General features: G+C 50.6%; 1 protein-coding gene and 1 long non-coding RNA gene across 4 annotated transcripts in view; one reads left to right on the top strand and one right to left on the bottom strand.

The window, feature by feature from the left end:
• Positions 1 to 23472, bottom strand: part of Cabin1 (calcineurin binding protein 1) — a 128404-nt gene that overhangs the window by 38013 nt on the left and 66919 nt on the right. For all 3 annotated transcript variants that reach the window (XM_076558630.1, XM_076558632.1, XM_076558631.1), the window contains exons 27-29: positions 15328 to 15510; positions 9799 to 10133; positions 3101 to 3214 (exon numbers count right to left, since the gene is read on the bottom strand). In XM_076558630.1, coding sequence (XP_076414745.1) covers positions 3101 to 3214; positions 9799 to 10133; positions 15328 to 15510 — 632 coding nt within the window. The remainder of the gene's footprint in view (positions 1 to 3100; positions 3215 to 9798; positions 10134 to 15327; positions 15511 to 23472) is intronic.
• On the top strand, positions 3209 to 8359 carry LOC143270046 (uncharacterized). Its single transcript, XR_013046917.1, has 4 exons — positions 3209 to 3240; positions 4438 to 5454; positions 5869 to 6213; positions 6333 to 8359. It is a non-coding gene; the product is annotated as an uncharacterized LOC143270046 (long non-coding RNA).

The raw sequence follows: 23472 nt of genomic DNA, 5'->3' as shown, positions 1-23472 counted from the left end.
GGTTCCAGAAATCACAGGAGGAGCTGCAAGGAGTGAACGTAACGGGAAAGAGGCTGCGGCCCCTGGCTGAACGATGACTTTTCAATTTCAATATCAGCAAGGTGGGAAGACTCACGCGTGAGGAAGGCATGGAGGCTTAGCCTCACCTTGCAATATCCCTATACTGTCTTTAAGAGATCAAAGACCAACAGCAGGGAAGGCAGGAAGGAAATTATTTTTCTTAGTACCTACCAAGTGCCAAAATCTGGGTTTCAGGCACTACACCATTATCTAACTTGGTTCCTACAGTTACCCTTTTTCGTTTAAGACAGAGTCTCCCTATGTCTTCCTAGCTCAGACAATCCTGTCTGAGCCTTCTGAGTAGAGAATTACAGGCATGTACCACCACACTGGGGAACCTACAGTTATTTTTCAAGTCGGGTAATAGAACTCCACTTTATGAGGTGAGTTACCAAAGAGATCAAAAAATTAAACAACTTGCCTGACTCTAACTCAACTACAGAAAAATAAGTTTGCAAAAGGGCCCACTTAATTAATATATAGTGTCTTCTAAATCACTAACAAAAGAACTGATGGTCCAGCAGAACAAAAACTATGAACAGAAACTGTATCAAAGCTAAAACTGTTGGACCGGGACACCGTTCAGTGGTAGTTTGCTTCCCTACATGTGTGGGGTCCTAGGCTCAATGCCCGACACCACAGAAAAATAATTTCTACAGTTAATATATTATACAGAATCTCATTCACAGGGAATGAAACATGGTAAGAGGTCCCTCCCCCTTACTAAAAAGCAGATATTCACCCAGGAGGCTGAAATGGGAGAATCATGAGTTTCTACATAGCAAGCCTGTTTCCCCACACCCTAAATTAGAGCCATCGAGATGGCTCCGAAGACAGAAGCACTTGCTGTGCGAGCCTACCCTTAGCTTGATCCCCACAGCCCAAAACAAATGAGGAGGTAAAGAGCTGGCTCCACAGTGCTGTCCTGATTTATATTTATAAGCCAGGACATGCACACTATGATACAAGTGCCCCAACACATGTATGCACATAAACACAAAACCCTTAAGACTATGAAGTTAAAAACTTTTTTTTGAGGGGGGTTGGTTTCAAGACAAGGTTTCTCTATGTAGTTTTGGTGCCTGTCCTGGATCTCACTCTGTAGACCAGGCTGGCCTCGAACTCACAGAGATCCACCTGGCTCTGCCTCTCGAGTGCTGGGATTAAAGGCGTGCGCCACCACTGCCTGGCGAAGTTAAAAACTATTAACAGTACTGATGAACTGATGAAGTCCTGAGAAACAAAGCATGTGTGTAAAGGTGGGGGGAGGGGTAGGTTTTGGAGCATGGTACCCATTGATACTTTAAAAGTACCACAAACATCTTAACCCAGGCAGGAATTCCATTTCTAGGCTTTTTCTTATAAACGGGCTCCCACACATGTACAAAGATAAATAAATATCTGAAGTGTTGCTTGTAGTAACAGAAGACCGGGAATAATCTAAACATCGACCAGCGCACCTGAATACTGTGCAGCTATAAAAAGAATGATCAAAGGCAGGAATGGTGATGAATGCCTAGAATCCCAGCACTTGGGGAGGTAGAGGCAGGAGCATCTGAACATCTCTGACTACTCAGTGAGTCTGAGGCCAGCCTAAGCTAGAGGTCCCGACTCAGGAAAACAAACAAACCAAAAGGTGTGCGCTGGATACAACAGAGCATGCCTGTAATTCGGGCACTCAGAGGCTGAGAGGGCAGGACGGCAGGACTGAGGCCAGCCCGGGCTATGGCAAGGCCCCTTTTCAGGCAGGGATAGAGATCACTGTACAACACTAGCTTAGCCTGAGCCAGGCCCCGGTTTTGATCCCCAGCACTGCAATGAATGATAAATGGAATGAACATATTTTAAAACACTCTCTAAGAGATGCTATTAGGGGAAAAACAAACAAATACCACTAAGGACAGAACTGCATATGCTTCTGTTCTCTGTGTACAGATACACGCACTGGCTTCGAAAGGTCTTCTGGAAGGATGTGCTCTTGGGACAAAGAACTGCTCCTGCTGTGGAGTAAGGCTACTGTCTGGGCAAAGGGTATGTGGGTGCTCTTTTTCACAGCAAATCCCGTAGTACCATGTAGTCTGATTACCAATGACACCTACTCCCTGTCTGTAAATGTCAACATAGTGAGCACAGGGTTCTAGACTTGAATGCCTTCTGACCCCCAAGTTACAGCCTGGGAGAAAGGATGAGCCATGGAACTGGATAATTCCACCACTTGACTAGCTCTCAGTGAGGGCCCTGGCAACCTTGCACCTTAAAGATCTGCCCCTGCCACAACCCTCCTGCCTGTCAACACCTTTGGCAAACCCTGCCCTTAAATTTCTCTCTGAGTATCAAGAAAACAGGGGAAATACAGAAGAAAACAAGGCTAAGAGGGGTTGTGTGACATGCCAAGGTCACCTAGCTGGGAGCCAGCCATGCTGGGAGGGGTGCGGAGGATGGAGAAGACTTGGACTAAAGGTAGAAGAGAGCCGGCCCACCGGCCCTGGATGGGGCAGAGCACACATGGGGAGGCTGGGCTGGCAGGTGCTGAGGAAGGCAGGTGCTTCTAGGAGGCAGACAAGGGCAGCCGATGAAAACACTGCTCTCCCCTCACCTGGAATGGCAAGGCTAGCTGGAAGGGCACTGAAGGCCCAGCCTTGGGAAAACTTATTTTCAAGCAGTAGAGTCAGCCTTATCGAGAAGCTCCTCGGTGCCCAAGATCACATGGGGGAGGTGGACCTGCTCCAGAGCTACAAGCCCGAAGTCCACTCTCACTTGCCATATGGCCCCCGAACACCCAGGCCTCTAGAGGACACACACAGCTCATCCATGCCTCTCCCCAGTGCCCAGGGGAGAAGAGAGACTTGCTAGAAGTCACTCAGTTAATTACAGCCCAGTATCAGTTTTGAATTCTCTTGTCTGTACCCCCTGTCTGCACTCTGAGGATGCCACACACCTGAGGCTCTGCAAGCACCTGACCAGGGGGGCGATTCACACAGCTTTAGTGAGAAGCAGTGGCAGCAAGCAGCCTCAGAAATCAACAAGGCAAAGTACTCACGTTGAAGAAATTGGTCTTGTTCCTCTCGCAGAAGAGCCCCTGTGCCGGCATGTGCTGCAGTTGTTGCCATGGGATACTGCTGCCTAGCAACACATCACGGGCCCACTGGAGGTTCTGGGGAAACAAGAAGTAGGTTGGAAGTGAGTGTGTGGGCTGCTCAGGGTGCCCATGGGAAGGCAGGTGGTCCCTTCTTCATGGCTGCACTGGCAAAAACACTGGTCAACAGCAGCTCTGCAGACATCGATCCTATAGCTCCAGGAGGCTCTGGACAAGAGCTCTGAGTACTGGGTTGTGGGATGCATTTTTAGAAGTGATTTCTTTTTTTCCCCTTCATCATAACTGACTTATGAATGTGGCTTCAGACTGCATAAGGCAGTGGGCATAGAGGGACCCCTCACTTTGCCCGACCCTGCAAAACTGCCATGTAGACTCAATGTCCACATACTACTGGGGACCCTTAGTGGCCCCAAAGGCAGATCACACTCATTTATCACTAATCTTACTTATTTTAACCTGTAGTAGAGTTGTCTTAGAGGTCTGGGCTTTGCTTGGGCCCAGGTTCTCTTGGCAATGGGGCTTCTTGCTGGAACCCATGTAGGAGTCCTGAGAGATGGAAGGAGAGCAGGGAGGGACAGGCTGACCTAAGACCTTTTCACTAGCCTAGAGAGAGAGCAGTCCTTTCCCACCAGGTGTCTGGCTAGCACCTTCCCCTCTCTGGGTATACAGCTGAAATGAGAACCCTAGCCACGCCCCTCTGGGTCCATGGCCCCTTCACCCTTTCTACAGCATTCACCCTCCCCACCCAATCAGTGTTCCCTTCTGTCTTGAGGCTCTTGCTTGCCTCACCTCGTCCTGGACCCAGCTTTGGACTCCAGGTGCTCCAAATGCTCACCTGTTCCCATTCTGCTGGCCAATATTACTTTAGGTATAAGTAGAAATCCTGACGCCAAGTGAGACACATGCTGCCTGACATTTGAGCCTCTGCTCTGTCTCTACAAAGAGTCACCTCCACAAGTAGCTTCCTATCATTTTCAGGACTCTGTGGCCAAGGGTTTGGGACACACAAGAATGAAGATCCTTTAGCAACAGGCATAGGTGAGGTCATAAGTATGCACCTCTAGAAAATATACTCAAGGCAGAAAAGGCTTGAGTTTTCCATGGAGGTTAACAGAAGATGGCCTGATTTCCTTCAGGTTGGATAGTTAAGCTGAGCATTGATTCCAAGGCCAATTTCTTCAAGGGCAAGACCCGGGTCTTAGTGACCAAAGGCTAATGCCTTAGAAAGTCAAGGCTGCTCTGCCCAAGACTACACCCTTGTCTTCTTACCTGACATGCAGGTAGGGCCAAGAAAGCCCCGGGCAGCCCCGCATCCCAGGAAGAGAGCAACAGCAGCAGACAGAGGGCACTCTGCCCACATGACCCCTGGAAGCCTTGGAGGTGGAGCTGGTTCTGGCTGAACCGCTGAGTCCCAACTCCTGTTCCAACTTGAACCTGACATGCTGAGTGAGCAAGCAGAGGGTCTAGCTCAAGGAGGAACTTCCACCGAGACAAGGTAGAGGCCATTCTTTCCGAGGCTCAGCTGGTGTTAGGCTGTGTCCACTGCTTCTCATACTCACAGGCCTTTCCAGGGCCTCCAGGAAATATGCCATCTCTTCAAGGTGAATAAAGAGGTGGGGTTCCTGCTTACTTGAGCTAGGTCCCCAGATTTGAAGCATGGAGTACATGCTTCTTCACACTCAAGGAGCAGAGTAAAATGCTCAGTCCCTGCTTCACCTGGGCTGTTAAGGCTCTAGTAGGACCAATGGGTGATCCACATTCACATGCCCACTAGCCAGGTTCTGGAGACACAATTCCCAGGCCTTCACTCACAAACATTCTAACCTGGTTTCAAGTCCTAGACTGACATCATTCCTTCCATATCCCACAATGCCTCCAGTCCGTGCACCTCTGCTCCGGCAGGCTTAGAGAGAAAAGGGTAGCCACAAAGAAACAGAGCAGAGCAGAGACAGGATAGGTCGAGCAGGAAAGGAATAAAAACCAAGAGTAGCCTAACTTGCCCATCAAGGCTGTGAGGCGACACAGGCTCAAGCCTCAAGCCTCATCCAAGCAGGGAGCCCAGGAAAGAAGCTCGAGGCCACAGCAGTGCCCAGCCGTGGAGCCTGGGTCTTAGTGCCAACTCCTTCAGTCTCTTCTGAGGGGATGCCTAGGCCAGGTGAACTGACTGACGTCTGGTCCAACCTGCCACGAACAGACATTCACAGAGGAAGACACAGAGCATGCAACAGGAGACCACGTGCCGAGTTTGGGGAGTTGTGTGCAGTGCTGGAGTTTGGACACAGGTTTACACATAGGAGGTGAGCGCTCTACCTCTGAGCTACATCCCCAGTCATTCTTTTTTTTTTTTTTTTAATTTAAATTCTGAGAGACTGGCGAAGTCACCCAGACTGGCCTGAACTCTGGATCCTCTTGCCTTTACAAGTTGCTGGGATTACAGGCATGTACTGCCATTCCTGTTTTTGTTTGTCTGTTTTGTTTTTTAAATCAACCAGTAACTTACCCATTTTTGCAGGGCTGGGGATCAAACCCAGGACCTTAGTCATGCAAGGTTGGTGTTCTAATACTGAGCTACATCCCAAACCCCCATTTGTACTTCTAATACCTCCAGTGACCCATCTGACCCTGGAAGTTGAGCACAAAGGACACCCACCTTTGACCTCATCTGAAGTCAGTGAGGTGGGCAACACCTGGTTTGCACCCGACTGCTATAGGGTTGGGGGATGCACTCTGGCAAGACTCCAACTGACCAGAGAGCCGAAGTCCAGCTTGGTTAGTACAAGAGTTAGGTGTGGTCTCCTTGAAGCAGAGACATGGCCTAAGTCTGTGGAAACTCTGAGGTGAGTAACCCCAAGAGACACAGGACATGGGCCTGGGCTGCACAGGCCTGGGAAAGGCTACCACAGTGCTGTGACACAAGTGCCCCTAGTGCCCCCGAGGGACTTGTGAGCAGAGTGGGGATGACCTGCACGAGTAGCAGCAGTTTGAGGTGGGAAGGAGACAGAGCACCACCTGAAGAAGCATCTTCATAGAAGTCACCACTTCCTTAGGAAACCAAGGTGAAAAGATATCCTTTTGGCTGGAGGCATGAGGAAGCTGGAGCCAGGGTGGGGGAGGAGTTGATGCAGGCCTCTGTGGCTGTGGAACAGGGACCCACATTCCTTCCTGACTCATACAGGGGCAGCAAGACAAGTTTCACAATTCCTACAACAAACACTGGCTGCCAACTGAACTTGGATTTCAGACTCGTCTTTCAGACTCGGCCCTGCGCTCTGGTGGAAAGCACACTCTGCAGCTGTTTCCAGGTCTGAGGTGCGATGGCAGGAAGAGGCCCCTCAGGGGCCCGGAATAAAGTAGCCAGGAGTCTCTGGTGCAGTCTGAAATCAAGAAAGGGGCCATAAAGGTGGGCAACGGGGTCACTGGGCACGTCTGCGGCTGCCTCAGCTACCCCCAAGGCCTGGGCCAGTCCAGCCAGACAGCCTATGCTCGTGGACCGTCTCAACTGTGTCTGTCTGCTAACTTGCTCAAACCACACTCACTTCAATACACTGCACATCAGGCTGGCGTCCACGGCTACTCGGAACCTTACCGACGCAGTGTGGGCAGCCTGCGTCCCTACCCGTACCTTCTGAACTCTGTACTCAAGGGGGCTTAGCAGTGCCTGCTGACTGGAGAGGAAAACAGAGCTACTGTCCTTCGGAGAACCTGCAATTCCAAGATGGCCAAGGCTGCAAGGGAGACCTGATCTCAGACACATCTACCACTACTGCGTGGACAACCTAGATGACGTCCTGTGCCTGGGTCTCTTTCACTAGCCAGAGAACCGATGACAGTGGTCCCACAAGAAAAATCGGGGCACATGGAGGCCAGACCCCATGATATCTGCCTATATGTACAGTCAGGCAGCAGGAACCTGCAAGTAAGGCCAGCTGGACTCCGCAGTGACCTGCTCCAGCATGTAGGACAGCTTCCAGGAGGGCAGCTATGGGCCTCAGCTGGGTTCAACCCTTCACCTGTCCACAGGAATTGGCTTAGCAAGAACCCTTCTCCGAGAATGGAAAAGAAAAGGCAATTCTCCCATTATTCCTGGGAATATTACTCAACGGAGAAAGTATTCAACGAAGGAGAACTACTTCCTGACTGTGCGCCCTTAGAGGCCACAGCTGGAAGAGGCCATCAGCCTCTGGGGAAGACCATGGATAGCCCTGTATCACTCCTCCCTTGTGGGTTCGGGCCTACTCTCCATTCAGGCCCTTTAAGAGTGCCGCTTGGATCCTTCTAGGTTTCCACAGCACACCTGCGACATCCTGTCTAAACTGAGGTCCAGTGTCCCTCACACTCTAAGGACACACAAGGCCCAAACCCCTTGCCTCTGACGCTGCAACAGTGTCCCTGCAACTTCTACTGCTGAACTGGTGAGCCTGTGATCACATCCTCTTCCGCCCCTCCTTGTCCACCACTTTCCACCAGGCCCGATCTGATTCAAGATGGGTGTGCAGCCCGACCATCCACGTGGAAGACTCTTACTTGTGACTTCCTCATGAGTTTCAGGACTCCACTGCCTGATTCACAACTCTGGTCAGAAAGGCCTCCCGTGACCTTTCTGTCTAAACAGCCGTACCATCCCTTCCATTCCCTTACCCAGTTTACTGCCTCCCAGACTTATCACTAGCTGCTAGCAGACACGTTTTCTGCTCCCTGATAACCAATGGGCACACTTGAGAGCTTTCTTTTGATCCCTGGCTCCTCAAGAGGGGCTACCACATAGTAACCGCTCAGTAGACAGATGATGAACCTGTCCAAATACACAGAAACCATAGCAGAGGAACACACTAAAACACAACCAGTTACAACTGTCCAAGCTTAAGGAATCTTATTTGTAACAGATGCCTGGGCACAGTGTTCAAGCCCTTCAGACTTCTGCATCTCCATTCCTCTGTGGGAGAGAAGCTGGAAAAGCAGCAACCTTTATGGGCAATCTGTCTCCCTCCCTCTGGCCCCCAAAGGCTCAAAAGACTCTCCAACCAAAAGGTAGACAGACTGGATGCATAATCAAGACTCCTATATAGAGTATATGAATGGACTCAGTGTTTGCCTTTTTATGACTAGCTTATTTCACTGAATACAAGACCTTCAGGTTCATCCATATCGGTACAGGAGTTCCTTCCTTTTAAAGACTGAATAACATCTTATACTATTATTGACTATAGATTTATTACTATATTATTACTATATTACTATGTTGAAACTGGGAATGTATATCACCAACTTCGTTTTCATTTGGCTGTTTGGCTCCAGGGCCCACTTTATCAGCCTCTGCACTGGGCTGCTTATCGTAGTTACAGCAAAAACTGGAGGACCTCAGTTCCAGGACAACAGGGCAAAGGTGGCCAAGTACCTCATCTTTCATCCAGACCCATACTGGTGAGGTAGGAGCCCAAAAGATAAGAGGTATCCTGATACAACATGGAGGGCAGCCACACATAGGCATCAAAGGTCCCTCAGGAGAAGACCTAGCCCTTGACAACTGTTCCAGGCACAGTCCTTGGAAGGCCTAATTGGGGGGTGTGAGGTGGGCAGCAGCTACAGAGTTGGGGAGACAGGGGAGATGGGTCTGGCTAACGGGAAAGAGGGGCCGTTTGCCCACCCACCCCCGTTATCACAATTCACGATGTATATCCCCACCAGTATCCTTCAACCAAACAGCCTTGAGCCTCCAAGGGTGCCTAGCCACAGAGCCGGGGTCTGTCCCTAGGAGGGGCCTGCTTCAGAACACACAGTGAGGCAATGACTTCACCTGGAGTGACATGTGAAAGACCTAAGGGATCAGCAGCAGCTAACTGTCCAACCATGGGCAGCTCTGCCTGGTGGACCCCAGAGTAGACAGAAACCTAACGCTCCAGTTGGCCACCGAGCCATAAAGCAGCAACAGGAAAATGCCACTGCTACGCCTACAGGCCGGTTTGGTAACAAAATGTGCTGCTGTCAAATACACACATTGGGAAGGAAGTGTTCGTTACCAAACAGGTATGTGTGGAAAGGGTCACTTCTTGCCAGTTAATGTTTCTGAATTAGTCAGCTACAACTGAGTTATGTTCCAACATTCAAGAAGCGGCTGCCAGCCGAATTGGCACTCAAGACTCACCCTTAGAACAGAGGTTTGCCCTGAGCAGCAGGAAGGTATAACTCAAAAGCTCAGTAGAACTTGGTGCTAACCTGTCATTCAAGTTGTAGCCGGCAACTGATGTTCAGTAAAGGCCTGTCGATGAAGCCCACAAAAGCTCCCCCAATAGTAGAGGCAGCCCAGGGACACAGGGTCCAGAGCATACCTGCTGTCATAGAAACACCCAAGGCACACGAGACATTCTACATTGCTATCTCCACAGGAGGTTGTCTAACATTGAGAAGAAGAGAGTGTCCACCCCAGAGGCATCTCTCTCAGAATCATGGTCAGCATTCCATTTCTACAAATCAAGGAATCCAATCTGGGAATTCGGCTAAGAGAAGAGCCAGCAGAAACTAATGGACATGGCTGGGTTGACTAGGCCTATCTCCTGCATGGACCACCACAGAACCACCAAAATGACCCAGGGGACCCCACCTGGCTGAGGCGTCATGCACACCCCCCAGGCCCTCTCTCTCACCCGGTGGGTCTTGCTGTAGGTGTAGAGGAAGGCCAGGCGGTAGAGACTCTTGTAGTGCTGCGGGAAGCGGCTCAGGCACAGGCAGAAGGAGGAGATGCACTGCTCGGTGAGGAACTGCCGCTGCTCCTCGGCGCCTGCTGGCAGTCCCTGGGGGAAAGCCGATGCCGCCGCTGGCTCCCCTAGGGGGTCACCCCTCTTCTTCCCATCCCACAAGGGAGGTGTGGACACTGGAGGCTTGCTGGGGATGTAAGCAGAGGAGTCTGCCACAGGCTTCTGGATGCCTGGTTCTACAACCCGGAAGGCCTCTGTACTCTCCAAGAACTCCTCAGCTTTTCCTACAGTTAAGAAGGAAGAGAAAGTCAGTGTGGCTTTAAGCTCCCTTCATGCAGTAGTCTATCACGTCAGTGAGGTGACAGGAACACAGGGTTGATGCCCATGCTTGATGGGCAATGAACCCAGCAATGGAGACACAGGCCTGGTGCTGGCTCTGGCTGGAGCCCCTACTTGCTCTGGCCACATAGGCTCCTGCCCCAAGACATGGGGGGTCCCAGCTGGCTTGCAGCAGAGGACCCAGAGGCTATAGAGAGCTGGGCTCTGGCTCCTACCAGGGAGTATGGAAAGGTGCCATCAGCAATGGTATATCGGTCCACAGAGGGGAGGAGACATCACCACTGCTAGTCAAATGGCCAGGAAAAGGTTGGCCAAGTGACACACCTCTTCAGTGCCAGCACAGGACCTCAGCTTACAGCCTCCCCCAACTTCCTGCTGGGCTGCTGCAGGTGGGGCAAGTGTTTGTGCTCGGCGCCTGCTCGACAAGTCCAATACCTCAACGCCCAGCTGCGCTCCTCAGGCAGCACAGGGGAGCCAAGGACAGGTCTCAAAATGGCAGCACCGAATGGCCTCATACCACCCCTCCTGGAGCACAGCCTCCTTGGCTACCCATGGAGGAGGCCTTCTGGCTCAGGAAGCAAGAGACAAGGTGGCTTTGGGCCCATGGCCCTGAGGTATCCATGAGTTTGGCATATCCTGCAGAGCCTGCCTGGAGAAGGAGCCAGTACCCCCTATTCTGAAGACAATCTATTCTGTAGGTAGAGCCTCGACAGCCCTCCCCCTTCTGTGAGGGAGGCCTGGCAGTAGCTAAAACCTAATATGGCAAAGTCAAGAAGACCAGGACCAGGACTCCAAGTTATCCTCACAGCAAGTACCAGCATAACTGGGCAGACCTCAGGTATGTGGCAAGATCATTGCTCTTTGTCAAGGGAAGAACTGAGCAGTCATTCTCTGGACTCCTCAGCTCCTCAGAACACCTCCTTTCCACCCACTTCAGGTGGACACACATACTGACCTCTGCCTTTTCCCACCGTACTCACTTGCCCATCACAGATCTCAGTGTTTCCTCTCAGGCCTCCCCGCCCTGAGGTAGTGTTGGTAGAGGACAGACACAGATTGTCTCCGCGCCCAGCCGCCCAGCGGCCCAGCGCTCACTAGGCCTGTTCTCCCAGCCCCACCGTCTGCTCCTGCTCTGCAGGCCAGTGCCTCACCCCAGCGCCCACCCCGTCTGAAGTAGACTGAAAGAGTGTCCGAACTCCCAAAGAGTCTTCGGCTCCTCTCTTCTGGGCTTAGGATGCTGTTTGGACCCCAGCTTAGGGCCGGCATCCATCTTACAGGTGCTACCATCATCTTGCTCACAAGCACGTCAGGTTTCTAATGTGTTCCCAATGCGGCTCCACACAAGCTGTGGGAACAATGGCTACGAGCCCGGCCTGAGGCTCCAGGAAAACAAGGGAATTGGACGACGATACAGCCCTTGGTCCAGGGCAGGGAACAGGGGGCAGGTGGCAGAGACAACACCAGAAGATCAGACATAAAGTCTCAGGAACACAATGTTTACAGAGAGCAGGAAGAGGGAAAGAATTCATCCAAAGAGGGTGCAGCACACACAACTGAAGGACCAAAGAAAATGGAATCTCTGACAGTTAACTCAGCTGCTCAGAGTTCTGGGTGGGCCAAGGGGTGTAGGAAAGAGGAGGTGAGCTGCCTCACCCGAACATGCAACTCCCTCTGCTACTGGGTCTCAAGATCACTCTTCCACTCTTCCACTTCCCTGATAAAGGAAGAGGGTCAGAAAGCACTGTACATCCACAGGATGCTGCTTCCCAGCCGGATGCCAAGTACCAAACACCAGCAGCACGAAGATGGGATGATCTGCTTCCCCTACCCAAAGGTGAGGGAAACACACAGTGCCACGCAGTGGAAACTGGATCGCATAGGCCTGCCATGGTGAACTGGCTCTATCTAGTGGGTTTCCCGGGAAGGGTGGAAGGACCTGCCAACCACAGGCAATGCCACTAAGCCTCTATTCATCGGCATGTGTGGCCCCGGTCTAGTGTTCACTGCACGGACAACACTGGTTACTGACAATTTCTACTTTGGGTTTTGCATACTACAGAGTGAGCTTGTGTTTGAGTGCTGAAATTCTAAGCAATGTTCTTCTCTCTCTAAATACACACACACACACACACACACACACACACACACACACACACAGTCTAAGCATATATTTTGAAGGTCTGAGTCCTGCAAAGGTGAGCGTCAAAAGGTGTCACAGTCAATAGTGTAAAAGTCTTTTCTTGAGCATTAGCAGACCGGTGTGAAATGCGACAGCCTCTAAAAAAGAATGGAGGCCAGTCTCTCGAAAACAGGACCCTTCACACTTGCTGGACATTGTGGGAAGGAAGATGGCTCAGAGATAGGCATGATCGAGGGAGTCTGCTCCCTTCAGTACCCAATGCCTGAGGTAGATCTGGATCTGTCACAGCCTGCGGTTAGTGGACACCGAATGCGTGAACAAGGGCCTGCATCCCATGATAGGGACTGGAGGAAGCAGCAGGCTGGGGGCTGGGCTGCCCAGAAGAGTGAGCCTGGAGGGTCAGGAGAGTGCAGCAGACTTCAGTGCACACTGGCCTGCAGGTCTGGCTTTCTCAGGGAGGCTGAGAGCTGGTCAAGGGCTAGAAGTGTAGCTCAGAGTCAAAGAACTCACTTAAACTAGGGGGAGAGAAGGAGGGGGCCAGGGACAGGAGGGGACATAAACCATTACTAGCCACTGTAATGGTCTCTGGTTCTACCCTAACATTCCTTACTAATGGCCAGCAATGTACTACTGCCCACCTCCCCTCACCAAAAACAAAACAAAACAAAACAAAACAAAACGGTCCTGATTTGAAAAGGCAGGATACTGGGTAATCCTTATCAGTTTAACAGGGCCATACCCCACACATGGAGGAGAGGCCGTATGGTTTGGATGTGGAGTGTACCCCATAGCTCAGGTGTTTGAACACCTGCTTCACAGCTATTTCAGGAAGTTGTGGAACCTTTAAGATACAGGCCCTAGCTGGAGGAATGCTGGGTAGTCAGACCTCTCAGAGTGCTAGCCAGGTCCCAGTTCCCCTTTTGATCTGTCGAGACGTACCAAGTCTTGTCACAGCGTCAACTGCAAAGGACAGAGCTCGAGCTTCTGTAGACCATATCCCCTCAAACTGGGTGACCTCCCTGAAGTTGCTCCTGTCAGGTACCTCTGTCACAGCGAGGAAAAGTAACTAACACTGAGGTCCATGATGACAGCTGCATGCACAACTGTTCACTGCGTGGTGGGTCACAAGACACAGATGAACTGTCTCATTGTCCAAGAGCGAAACCAGTCATATTAGACTAGGAACGCTGAGTTAGAGTGCAGAGAGCATGCTGCTTGTTGTCCTCCTGGTCTCGCTTCCTACAGAGTATGTATGCCCATTACAGACTGTCCACAGAAAGTGAGGCCACGGCTCTGCTCTGCTGCTTCCCTTTTCTTTCTGGTCCTCAGAGACAAAATCTGCTACGTAGCCCAGTCTGCTATCAAACTGATCCACCAGCTGCAGCCTTCTGAGTGCTGGGATTACAGGGGTGTATCACCATCCCTGGTTTTAACCCCCTCTCTCTGTCTCCCCTTCCCCCCGTCTCTTGTTGTTTCTCTAGACTAAGTCTCACTGTGTAGTCCAGGCTGGCCTCGAACCCACAGAAATCCACCTGCTTCTGCTTCCCAAGTGCTGGGAGTAAAGCCATGCACGCCAAACCCAGCTGGAACCTTGTCTCCTGATGGTGACCAGGCACAGGTGACTCTATCTGATAAGACTCTTGCAAGGCCAGCAGAGAACAAGGAGCTAGAAGAGTCCTATCCTCCTCCAAATGGCTTTGGCCCCGCTGCCACAGTTCCAAGTGAGGCCCTAACTTACACAGACACTTGCTAAGGCCCAGGCCCCCAGAGTATGCAGTTATCTTGCATCGAGCCCACTCAGAAGGCAACACGGAGTAGTGACTAAGGCTGAGCTCCTCACTCTTTCTCAATCTCAAGCTCTTTGCCCAGGAAGTAGGAAAAGCCATGTTCCTTCCTTCTCAGGTGGCTGAGAAGGCAGCATCCGACCCGGGACCCCTGAATGTGGGACTGGGCTGTCTGGCAAGACCACACACGCACGTCTTTAGAAGACTGGGGGAACTCTTGGGAAGATAGTTGAATGGGTAGGGCTTGCTGTGGAAGCAGGAGGACCTCAATCCAGATTCCCTAAGCCCATGTACAACTGGACACAGTAGTAAACATCTGCATCTCAGAGCTCCTGTGGCAGGATAGGAGGTGGTTACAGGAGAAGCTATGAGAGCTCCCAGGCCGGCCAGTCTGAGGTACAGCAGCAAATAACACGAAGCCCCTGCTCACACAGGGCTGAGGTGCGGACCTGTCCCCTGCTCACACAGGGCTGAGGTGCGGACCTGGCCTCTGATCTCCACCTGTGTGCACGGCCCACACATCCCCGCACACACACCCATGCCCACACATCACACACACTAGACAAGAAAGGAAGCTTAACAAATGCATGGCCAACTAGCCCAGTCTGTGAGTGGCACCAGGGATGCCTCAGCCTGCGCACAGTCATGCTGCAGACTTAGAAGTGGGGCTCTGCCTGGGAATCCCAAGGGAGCTGGGCAGATCCCAGGCTTAGATCAGCGCTCTGCCCAAAAAAGGCAGATTTCCCAACAAGTCTGATATGATTCAGACTAAAAAGAAAACATATTTGTGACATTCAGAATCCCAAGACTTTTTCTAATAACCATTCACCAAGGCAGGGTGGGGGGGGTGCGGCAGACACACTACACTGACATTGTGAACACGGCTTTCCCAAACAAGCTTTATGTGTCATCACTGCATGACAAGCACAATAAAGCACACTTGGCAAACCATGCTCATGGCAACACCTTCAAGAGCGGCCTCATTTAATTCTCACATTCCTGGGATCTGGCACGAGGCCCGTTCCTGTCCTATAGTGAGAAGAGAGGACCTGAAAGGTCAGCAACCTTCCCACTAACACCCCAGGGCACCAAAGCAGAAGCATGAAAACGGAAGCATGGCGGAGTCTAAGCTCTTCAGGGCCCAGAGTCCACAGTTCTTCTTAGACTGCCCCAGGAGATCAAAGCAGGTCCCATTTAGTAAGTTAGGTTTCTTACCTCTTTCCTCTGGGGGCCCCGGAAGATCTTTACCAGTCGGTCCTGCTTGAGCACTGAGCCCGGCCAGCCTCTTCTCTGCAAAGGGCTTCCGAGAACCCTCCAGCACGCTTGTGGGCTCACTGAAGAAGTCCTGAGTGGAGCTGGAGTCGGACAGGGCCACAGCGGTGCTGTCCTGGCTTCGCTCTGAGGGAAGGAGGGAGCAAAGGGCACGAGTATGAACTCACAACATCTCTGCCATCAAGGGGTCTACCAGGGCTAGGTCCCTCATGGCTCAGGGCTGTCCTGCAACAGAGGTCCCTCAGGGTACCACTCTAACTCTGCTGAGCCCAACCCACCCAGAGGCCCTGAGCCACTTAGAAAAGGCACCAATCTCTACGGTTGACCTTCCTGAGTTTCTCCAAACAATGCTCTGGCAACCTCGACTGGTCTTGTGGAAAAGAGCCCTGCTGTGCACTGGCTACTATGGGAATATCGCTGCGATGCTGATTTCAAGCTAAGCGTGCTGCTGGGAGATGTGGCACCGAGAGAGACGGGCAGTCACCGTCACTGTAGTGTTGCCACCATACAGACAGATGAGAAGCTGCAGTGGCAAGGAATCAGCTAACATTGTTAGGCAGGCGTACGTTCTAGAATGAAGAGTCTAGGTTCCTTTAAGTCGTGGACACAAAGGCACGTTGTATTCACTCCCAGCTCTTCTCAAGGCTCCACAGGCACTCTAGAAGAAACACTAGATGCAGGCTGGGAGGAGGCTTGGTGATGCCTGGGAATGCAGGCCTAGGAAGGAGGGCAGGCTTATCTGGACCCTTCACTGCTAATGAACAAAAGCTCCAGCTTTGGGGGACAGTTGGCAAAACCTTCTGCCTCCAGCACAGAAGAAGGGAAAAGGAACACTTTCTGATGTAAGAAAAGGCAGGAAACCTACCACTAGGAAGGGACAGGGTCACTAAGAAAGCTGTACCCCTGAGACGCAGGACACAGAACCTTCCTAAGTCTGAGGTTAAATCAACAGAAGAAAGCCACCGTTGTCTCTGCCCAGGCCAGCCAGCAAGTACCCACCAGCAAAGAAGCAGAGCAGCCTCTGCTGCAGGAGAGAGGGGCAGGCAGGCAGGGAGAGCCTGCAGAGGCCTAAAGTGGAAGGGAACCAGAAAGCCGAGCAAGTCTAATTGTGAGGGACTATGAGGCTGGTGGCACATTGAAGGTAATCATAGCAACAAATTGCAACCCAGCTCAAAAGCTCAGAGGTAGAACAGAAAATCTATTCCAGGAGTAAACGTTATTTACTTCAGATAGCTTCTCTGATCCTACACGTGATATCTGGTATTCACTATAAAATTATAAGACAGATACACGTGTGTTCAGAAACAAATAAACAAAAACCCATACTGTAAAGAGGCAAAACAATCAACAGAACAAGAATCGGGGATGATCATGGACTATTTCAAATAGCAACAATTACTGTGATGCATAACTATGATTGGATGTTAAGGCTGTAGTGGAAAGTCTGGACACTACCCCTGAACAGATGGTGAATTTCAGGAGTGAGCTGGAAATGACAAAGAAGAGTCAAACGCAGTTTCTAGAAATAAAACCAGTGACAGAGATGAGATGAATGCTCTTGTTGGCTCTCCAGAAGACACGGCACAACTGGGGTGGAGGAGGACCCAAACTTGGAACTGGAGGACTGAAGAGATGGCTCAGGCTCAGAGCATGGCTGCTCTTATTTATAGAGGACTGGAGTTCCGTTCCCAGCACCCCACAGTGGCTCACAACCACCAGTTCCAAGGGATCTAGCATCTCCTCTGGTCTCTGTGGGTACAAGACAGTCATATTGCGCGCGCGCGCACACACACACACACGTACAATACTCATGCACACAGAAAAAATAAGCTTAATTCCTGGTACCACAAACTAGTTAAGTATGAGTAATCCAAATTGGGGGGCAGGCAGTGGTGGAGAAACAGAACAGAACACCCATTAACTCATTAACCAGAGTCCCAAAAATGAGAGCATCAGACAGGAGGGACACTGTAAGAGACAATGACGTGAGCACCTGCCCAGCATGTGCAGAGCTCTGGGTCTGCCCAGCACGCAAAAACTAAACAAAGACACGGAATTACCAAGAATCTCAGCAAACACTAAGCAGGGAAAGGCCCCTCGACACATGATGGAAGGGGTCACATACAAGCAGACTCAGACTGCAGAAAACCAAAGACAGAAAATCTTATGGGATTCAGCAAAAGACACACAGGAACAGAGGAAGAATGGCAGGGCTGGAGGGAGGGCTCGGAGGTTAAGAGGGCCCGTTGCTCTCGCAGAGGACCTGGACTTGGTTCTTAGCACTCACATGATGTTTCACAACAATCCATAACTCTAGGGCAGAAGGTCTGACACCCTCTTCTGACCTTCAAAGGCACCAGACAGAACACTCATAAATATTAAATAAATCTTTTTAAAAGGTGAAGAAGCAGGGTAGCATATGCCTAGGAGGCAGAGATCTCTGTGAGTTCAAGGCCAGCCTGGTCTACAAAGCGAGTTCAGGACAGCCAAGGCTACACAGAGAAACCGTCTTGAAAAACCAAAAAATAAAACGTAAAAATAAATAAAACCCTAAAAGAAGGAGGAGAAAAAAAACATACAAACTTCTGATCAGAAAGCATGCATCAGATAAAATCTTTGTGGGGGATGGGGCATAAGATCGATTCTTGAATCAGTAAAAATAACTTTCTAAAAGGCAAGAGTAAACAAAGGTCTTTGGCAGATAAGCAAAATCTGAGTAAATTCATTATCAGCAAATATGAGTCATATGAAATGTTAAGGCGGAACAAGTAAGAACCCAGACAGGAAACTGGACCTGCATAATGAAACTAAGCACTCTAGAAATGGCTGGCATAGTGCTAAACATAAAGACTTTCTCGCTGGCTGTGGTTGCTCACCTGTAGAACCATCTCTGAGGAGGTGGGAGCCGAGACTTGGTGTCAAAACACTAACCTGAAGTAAGAGCAGTGGCCTGTAGCCTGGTGAAGCATGTAAAAGTGAATAAAAGAGCACACAAGGTCTGCACTGCCGTGAGGTAGTGCACTATCTTTAGAAGGCTGGTGGTGATGAAGGGTATATTCTGTTAGCCCTAAGGCATCAACTACATTTGTCTAACGCATGAACAAGGGATCCAGTCTGTGTAGTTAAGGTGAGCAGCCGTGCTGGGAAATGGACAAGTATGTGCCCTCTAATCATCCTGAGGTCAGTTTCTCAGAACTTCTGAGCACAGGGGCAGAGGCAGACAGTCCCCATGGCCCTTCCATTCTTCCTTCAGAACCCTAGAAATCAAATACTGGTGACTATATTAGCCCCTGGCAGGCAATCCTGAGGGCCTGTACGAGCCACTAGGTGGGCAAATGGGAAACGAGGTGGAATTGTTTCCATAGAGTGGAAAGCCTAGACTCAAGAAGAGCAGACTGTTGGTGCTGAAATCCTGCTCCTCCGTTTCCTAGCTTGGAAATATGTGCACGTTGGTTTCCCTACATGTAGAACCAAGGAGCAGTGCTCACTTCCCGAGACTGTCATCACAGTTACACAGGTTATTCGACACCAAGTGCCTGAAGCAGTGCCTGGCACACAGTGAAGTTGTCAGCTTCATTATCCACACGTAACTGTTTCAGAGACCAGGTGTGCTCTATCAGTAATGCCTCAACCGTACCATAGAAACTTCATTCCAATGGCGTTTTACCAGCCACACTGCAGTGGGTACAGGTGCACATTCTTAACCAGTGCTCAACAGCTGACCTCAAGCAGAGAGGCAGAGGAACACTGAGAATTCGATCTTAACCTCCAACACCTGTTCCACTGCTCTGGCCTTGGGACAAAGGTGTCAACATGCCCCAGATTGTTGTCAAGTCCACTGTCCCGTAAGTGATGGTCATACGTTTCAGCTGGCCAGGCACGATAAGAACAGAGGATTTGGGCCATGGTTGAGAGCCGAGCTGGAAGCGGGGAGCTAACTAGATTTGTTGTCTCGTACTGATAAAGAGCTCTTCCCTCACTTTCACTCATTTCAGAGGCTTCATAAGCACCGAATGAGGGGTAAAGGCCAGGCCTGCTACACTCAGAAGAAATTCCAAATGTGAGTCTCCACTATAAAGGCATCATTTCTCCCTCTGCAGAAGTCAGACAGCCCATTTGCTAGCTCTGTAGAAAGAGAATGACAAATGGAAATGCTGATGTTTCCAGTATCATATAAAAACATCAGTGCAGTTAACTTAAAAATATTATCATTGGTGTGTGTGTGTGTGTGTGTGTGTGTGTGTGTGTGTGTGCGCGCGCGCACATGGTGAAGGGCCACAGTGTACATATGGAGGGCAATTCTGTGGAACTGGTTATCTTCTCCCATCTTTATGTGGGCTCCAGCGATGGGACTCAGGTAACCAGGCTTGCTCAGCAAGTGCCTTTCCCTGCTTAGCCATCTTGATGGTCCTTGTTGAAGAACTTTGAACTTAAGGGTCTTAGACCCACACTCCAATCTCAGATCTGATAATGTGCTGGACAAACAGGGCTGAGTAACTGCTGTCTTAAGGCCCCCATTTCATGCCCCCCCCCACACACCTGGAGCTGAGGACCAAACCAGGGCCTTGAGCTTGCTAGGCAAGTGCTCTACCACTAAGCTAAATCCCCAACCCCATCCATTTCACGTTTCTTTGCTGTAAGTTTTAGTCTCCTTATTTCTGAATATGGGATCTTCACAGGGTCTATTTCCTGACACACATTATGAGAACATAATGATCTATTCCATCCTACAGCAGTCACTCTGGCCTGGACAGGGAGCATGGACAGTTTGGGCAACGCTAGAGAGGCCTCAAAGCCTCCAGAAGATGGCAGGCCTTGCCCTTGCTGTTAAGGTCTCCATGAACGCCAGGCCAGGGCCAGCTCATCTCAGGCAACAGGAAACATGCTGAAGTCACTGCTGACTGAGAAGCACATCCAACACTGAGCTTCAGGATGCAAGCCTCTCCAGGATGATCTCACCCACTGGCACACTGCCCCGTCAGCTCACTGGCTCTCAAGCTGTTAGGCGCTGGGCCTAAAGGAATTGCCAGTCTGGTGGAATCCCAGCTGTGATCATTGCAAAAACAGAGGGTTGACTTAAGCAAACGGGTATTTACTCCTAATGAGCTAATGCCCTCTCCACACTTAAACACGAGGGGACCGCAGATCCACCAGCGATGCAGGGAAGACTACAGTGGAAGTGGTGAGGGTAAGGGATGACGGTGTGGAGGCTGTGCTCCACGGAAAAGCAACACCCACCCGAGAGAGCCCTCTCCTAAGCCTCTCAGGGAGCACTACAGCCAACAGCAGCCACAGGACAGGGATGGACCAAGGAGGGACAGGCCTATGGATGCACTTTCCCAGGCCCTTCCCCATGCCTCTCACACGTATGAGAACCTCTAAGAGCTGGCAGAGCACAGGCTGCCACTGGTCCTGAGGACGCTGTGCGAGCTCCAGTTCTCTCTTAGGGATGAGCACAGGACAATGCAGCCCTAAGAAAAGTGCAGCTAATGGAGCCACAATCATCAGTCCTGTCACAGTGCTAGGCAGAGTCGTGTGTGTGTGTGTGTGTGTGTGTGTGTGTGTGTGTTAGAGATTGTACACAACAGACAGAGCAGAACTGGGAAGCTGAGGTGGCAGGGGGGGCGGGGCTGGCAAGGCTGCTGCCCACTTGTGGGATTCTGGGGGCTTACGTGCATGAGAAGACAACAAGGGATGAAGGTCAGTCAGCAGGATCTCTGTCTGGCGTGCATGAAGTCCTAGGGTCAACTCCCATAACCCAACATACACCAGATGTGGTGTGTACACTTGTAATTCTGACACTCACTAGCAAAGGCAGAGGACCAGACGCTTAGGGTCATCCTTCACTACATAGTAAGTTCGAGACCAACCTAGATTATATGAGACTCATCTTAAAAACAAAAACTTTAAAAAATGAAAGAGGACAAGTAGTATCTTTTCCCTATTTATTTCAAGACTAAAAAAGGTTAAGATTTATATTTGTTATTTTTAATTACGTGTAGACGTATATGTGCATGTGGGTATGTGCACCTGGGTACTGAGTGCAGGTGATCTCAGAGCCAGAGGTGTTTAATCCCCGGAGGCTGTGAATCACATGACATGGGTGCCGAGACTTGAACTGGGTCCTCTGAAGGGAAGCAAAGTGCTCTTAACCACTGAGTTACCTTCTCCAGTGCAAAATTAAAAACTAAATTCCGTGTCTTTCTTTTTATTGTGTATATGTGAACATGCATGCACACGTGTCCCACATGTGTACACGGAGGTCAGAGGGTTACAGGTTCTCTCCTCATGTAGGTCCTCAGGCTTAGTAAACGAGTCTTTCCTGAGGAGCCAGCCCTCTTGCTGCCCTCTACCCCTCTTCTTTTTTTCCTTTGAGAAAAGAATCTTATTACCCAGCCTACGATACCCTGGAACTTGGGATCCTCCTGCTTCAGGCTCCTGATGTCTTGGATTGCAGGCAGGAGTTACCACACCCAGCTGAGGTGAATTTCTCCAAATATGAGACACTAATGGGATGCAAAGTTCAGGATGGTAGGTGAGTTAAAATAATCCCGATTAAAAACTCCAAGAAAACACTTAAGGTTCCACATCAAGAACCCAACTGGCCAGAAGGAAGTCAAGTTTCACTCCTTTTAGCAACAGGGTAAGAACAAATGAGAAGCTCTCACAGGGTGGCTCCAAGCCTGGTGAGGCACTGTACACCTTTAATTCCAGTACTCAGGAGGCTGAGGCAGAATCCCTGACTCGGGGCCAGGCTAAGCTACCTGCCAGGACCCATGTAAAAATAAACAAATAGGTTGCTTTCGCAGGGCATACATACAGAGCCTCCCGTCTCCTCTCCTAGGGAGTCACATCTTCTCTGGTTCAGCTGAGGAGCTTGGGAAGACAAACACACACAGAAAACCAACAAGGTGTGCCAGGACCATACAGCATGACCAAAGCACCTCTTCCTGCCAGCAGTGGTGAGTGGGACCCCCACAAAAAGGAATCTGACCCTCTTCTCCCAGAAGTCTCCCAACTCGTGGCCTTCTTGAGTGCACTGGCCCTTGCTTGGCTATATGCCTGGTGACCTGAGAAGACACCCTTGCCAAGGGCCTTCTGGGAGTCAGGAGGAAACTGATCAGGAGAGGCTGCTCCAGACTTCACACAGTTCTTGTTACTCCCCAGCAACTGACCGACTTTGGACTCTAAGGCTGGCCTTGTGTTTTGGGAGAGCTGCTGGACTGTCGTCGCCTCTGCCTGATTTCACTCAGCCCTGAGCTGTGCGTCCATCAGCTGCTGGCAGGAATCTGGGTTTGATTCCCAGCACCCACGTGGAGGCTCACAACTGTCTGTAGCTCCAGTCCCAGGGGATCCAACATTCTTTTCTCATCTCCCTGGGCACCAGGCACATGCATGGTATACAGACATAAATTCAGGTAAAGTAATCATACACATACAAACAGATTTAAAAAAATTCAGTCAAACTTCCCATCAGGCTAGGTGACACAAACGGGCCCTCTAAGCGCCACACAGCCCAGTTCTGCCCTGAGTCAGAAGTTGGGGGCGTATTTTTCTGAAGAAGTTGCTTGGTGGCCAACAGGAAAGATTAGTGCCACCAGCAAGTAGGCTGCAGCTGGCCCTGAACTTTTTAAAAAGTTCTTTTAAAATTTTTCTTATACAGCAACTTTCCATAGTAGCGAATAGCTGGGACAAGATTAGAAATCCCTGATTCTCTCAGTCACACAGAGGCCCAGGAGCCACCCCAGCCTGCCCTCTCTGAATCCCAAGAAGTACAGCTGCCGGTCACCTGCTGCGGAGGCCCTGGCACCCTCCACCTCCAGGGCAGGATCCAAAGGAATGAGAGCCCACCACAAAGAGGGAAAGGGCAGGCTGGTGACAGAGAGGCAGCCTGTCCCATCTGCTGTGCTGAGTCTTTCTTCACCCACAGGATGCCCCCGACAGTCTGAGAGATTTTACTGATGGGATGGAAGCTTCCAGAATCTCCTTCAATGTTTGTGCCACTTCTTCCCGCAGTAAGACTTCCAACAGCTCCCATTTATTCCCTCAGCTTAGGCCACCGAGCATGCAGAAAGACACGTGACCACG

This window comes from Peromyscus maniculatus, chromosome 21, assembly GCF_049852395.1.
Source record: "Peromyscus maniculatus bairdii isolate BWxNUB_F1_BW_parent chromosome 21, HU_Pman_BW_mat_3.1, whole genome shotgun sequence".
Taxonomy (NCBI): Eukaryota; Metazoa; Chordata; class Mammalia; order Rodentia; family Cricetidae; genus Peromyscus; species Peromyscus maniculatus.
Note: the sequence above shows the minus strand (reverse complement) of the source record. Positions and strands in the feature narration are given on the sequence as shown.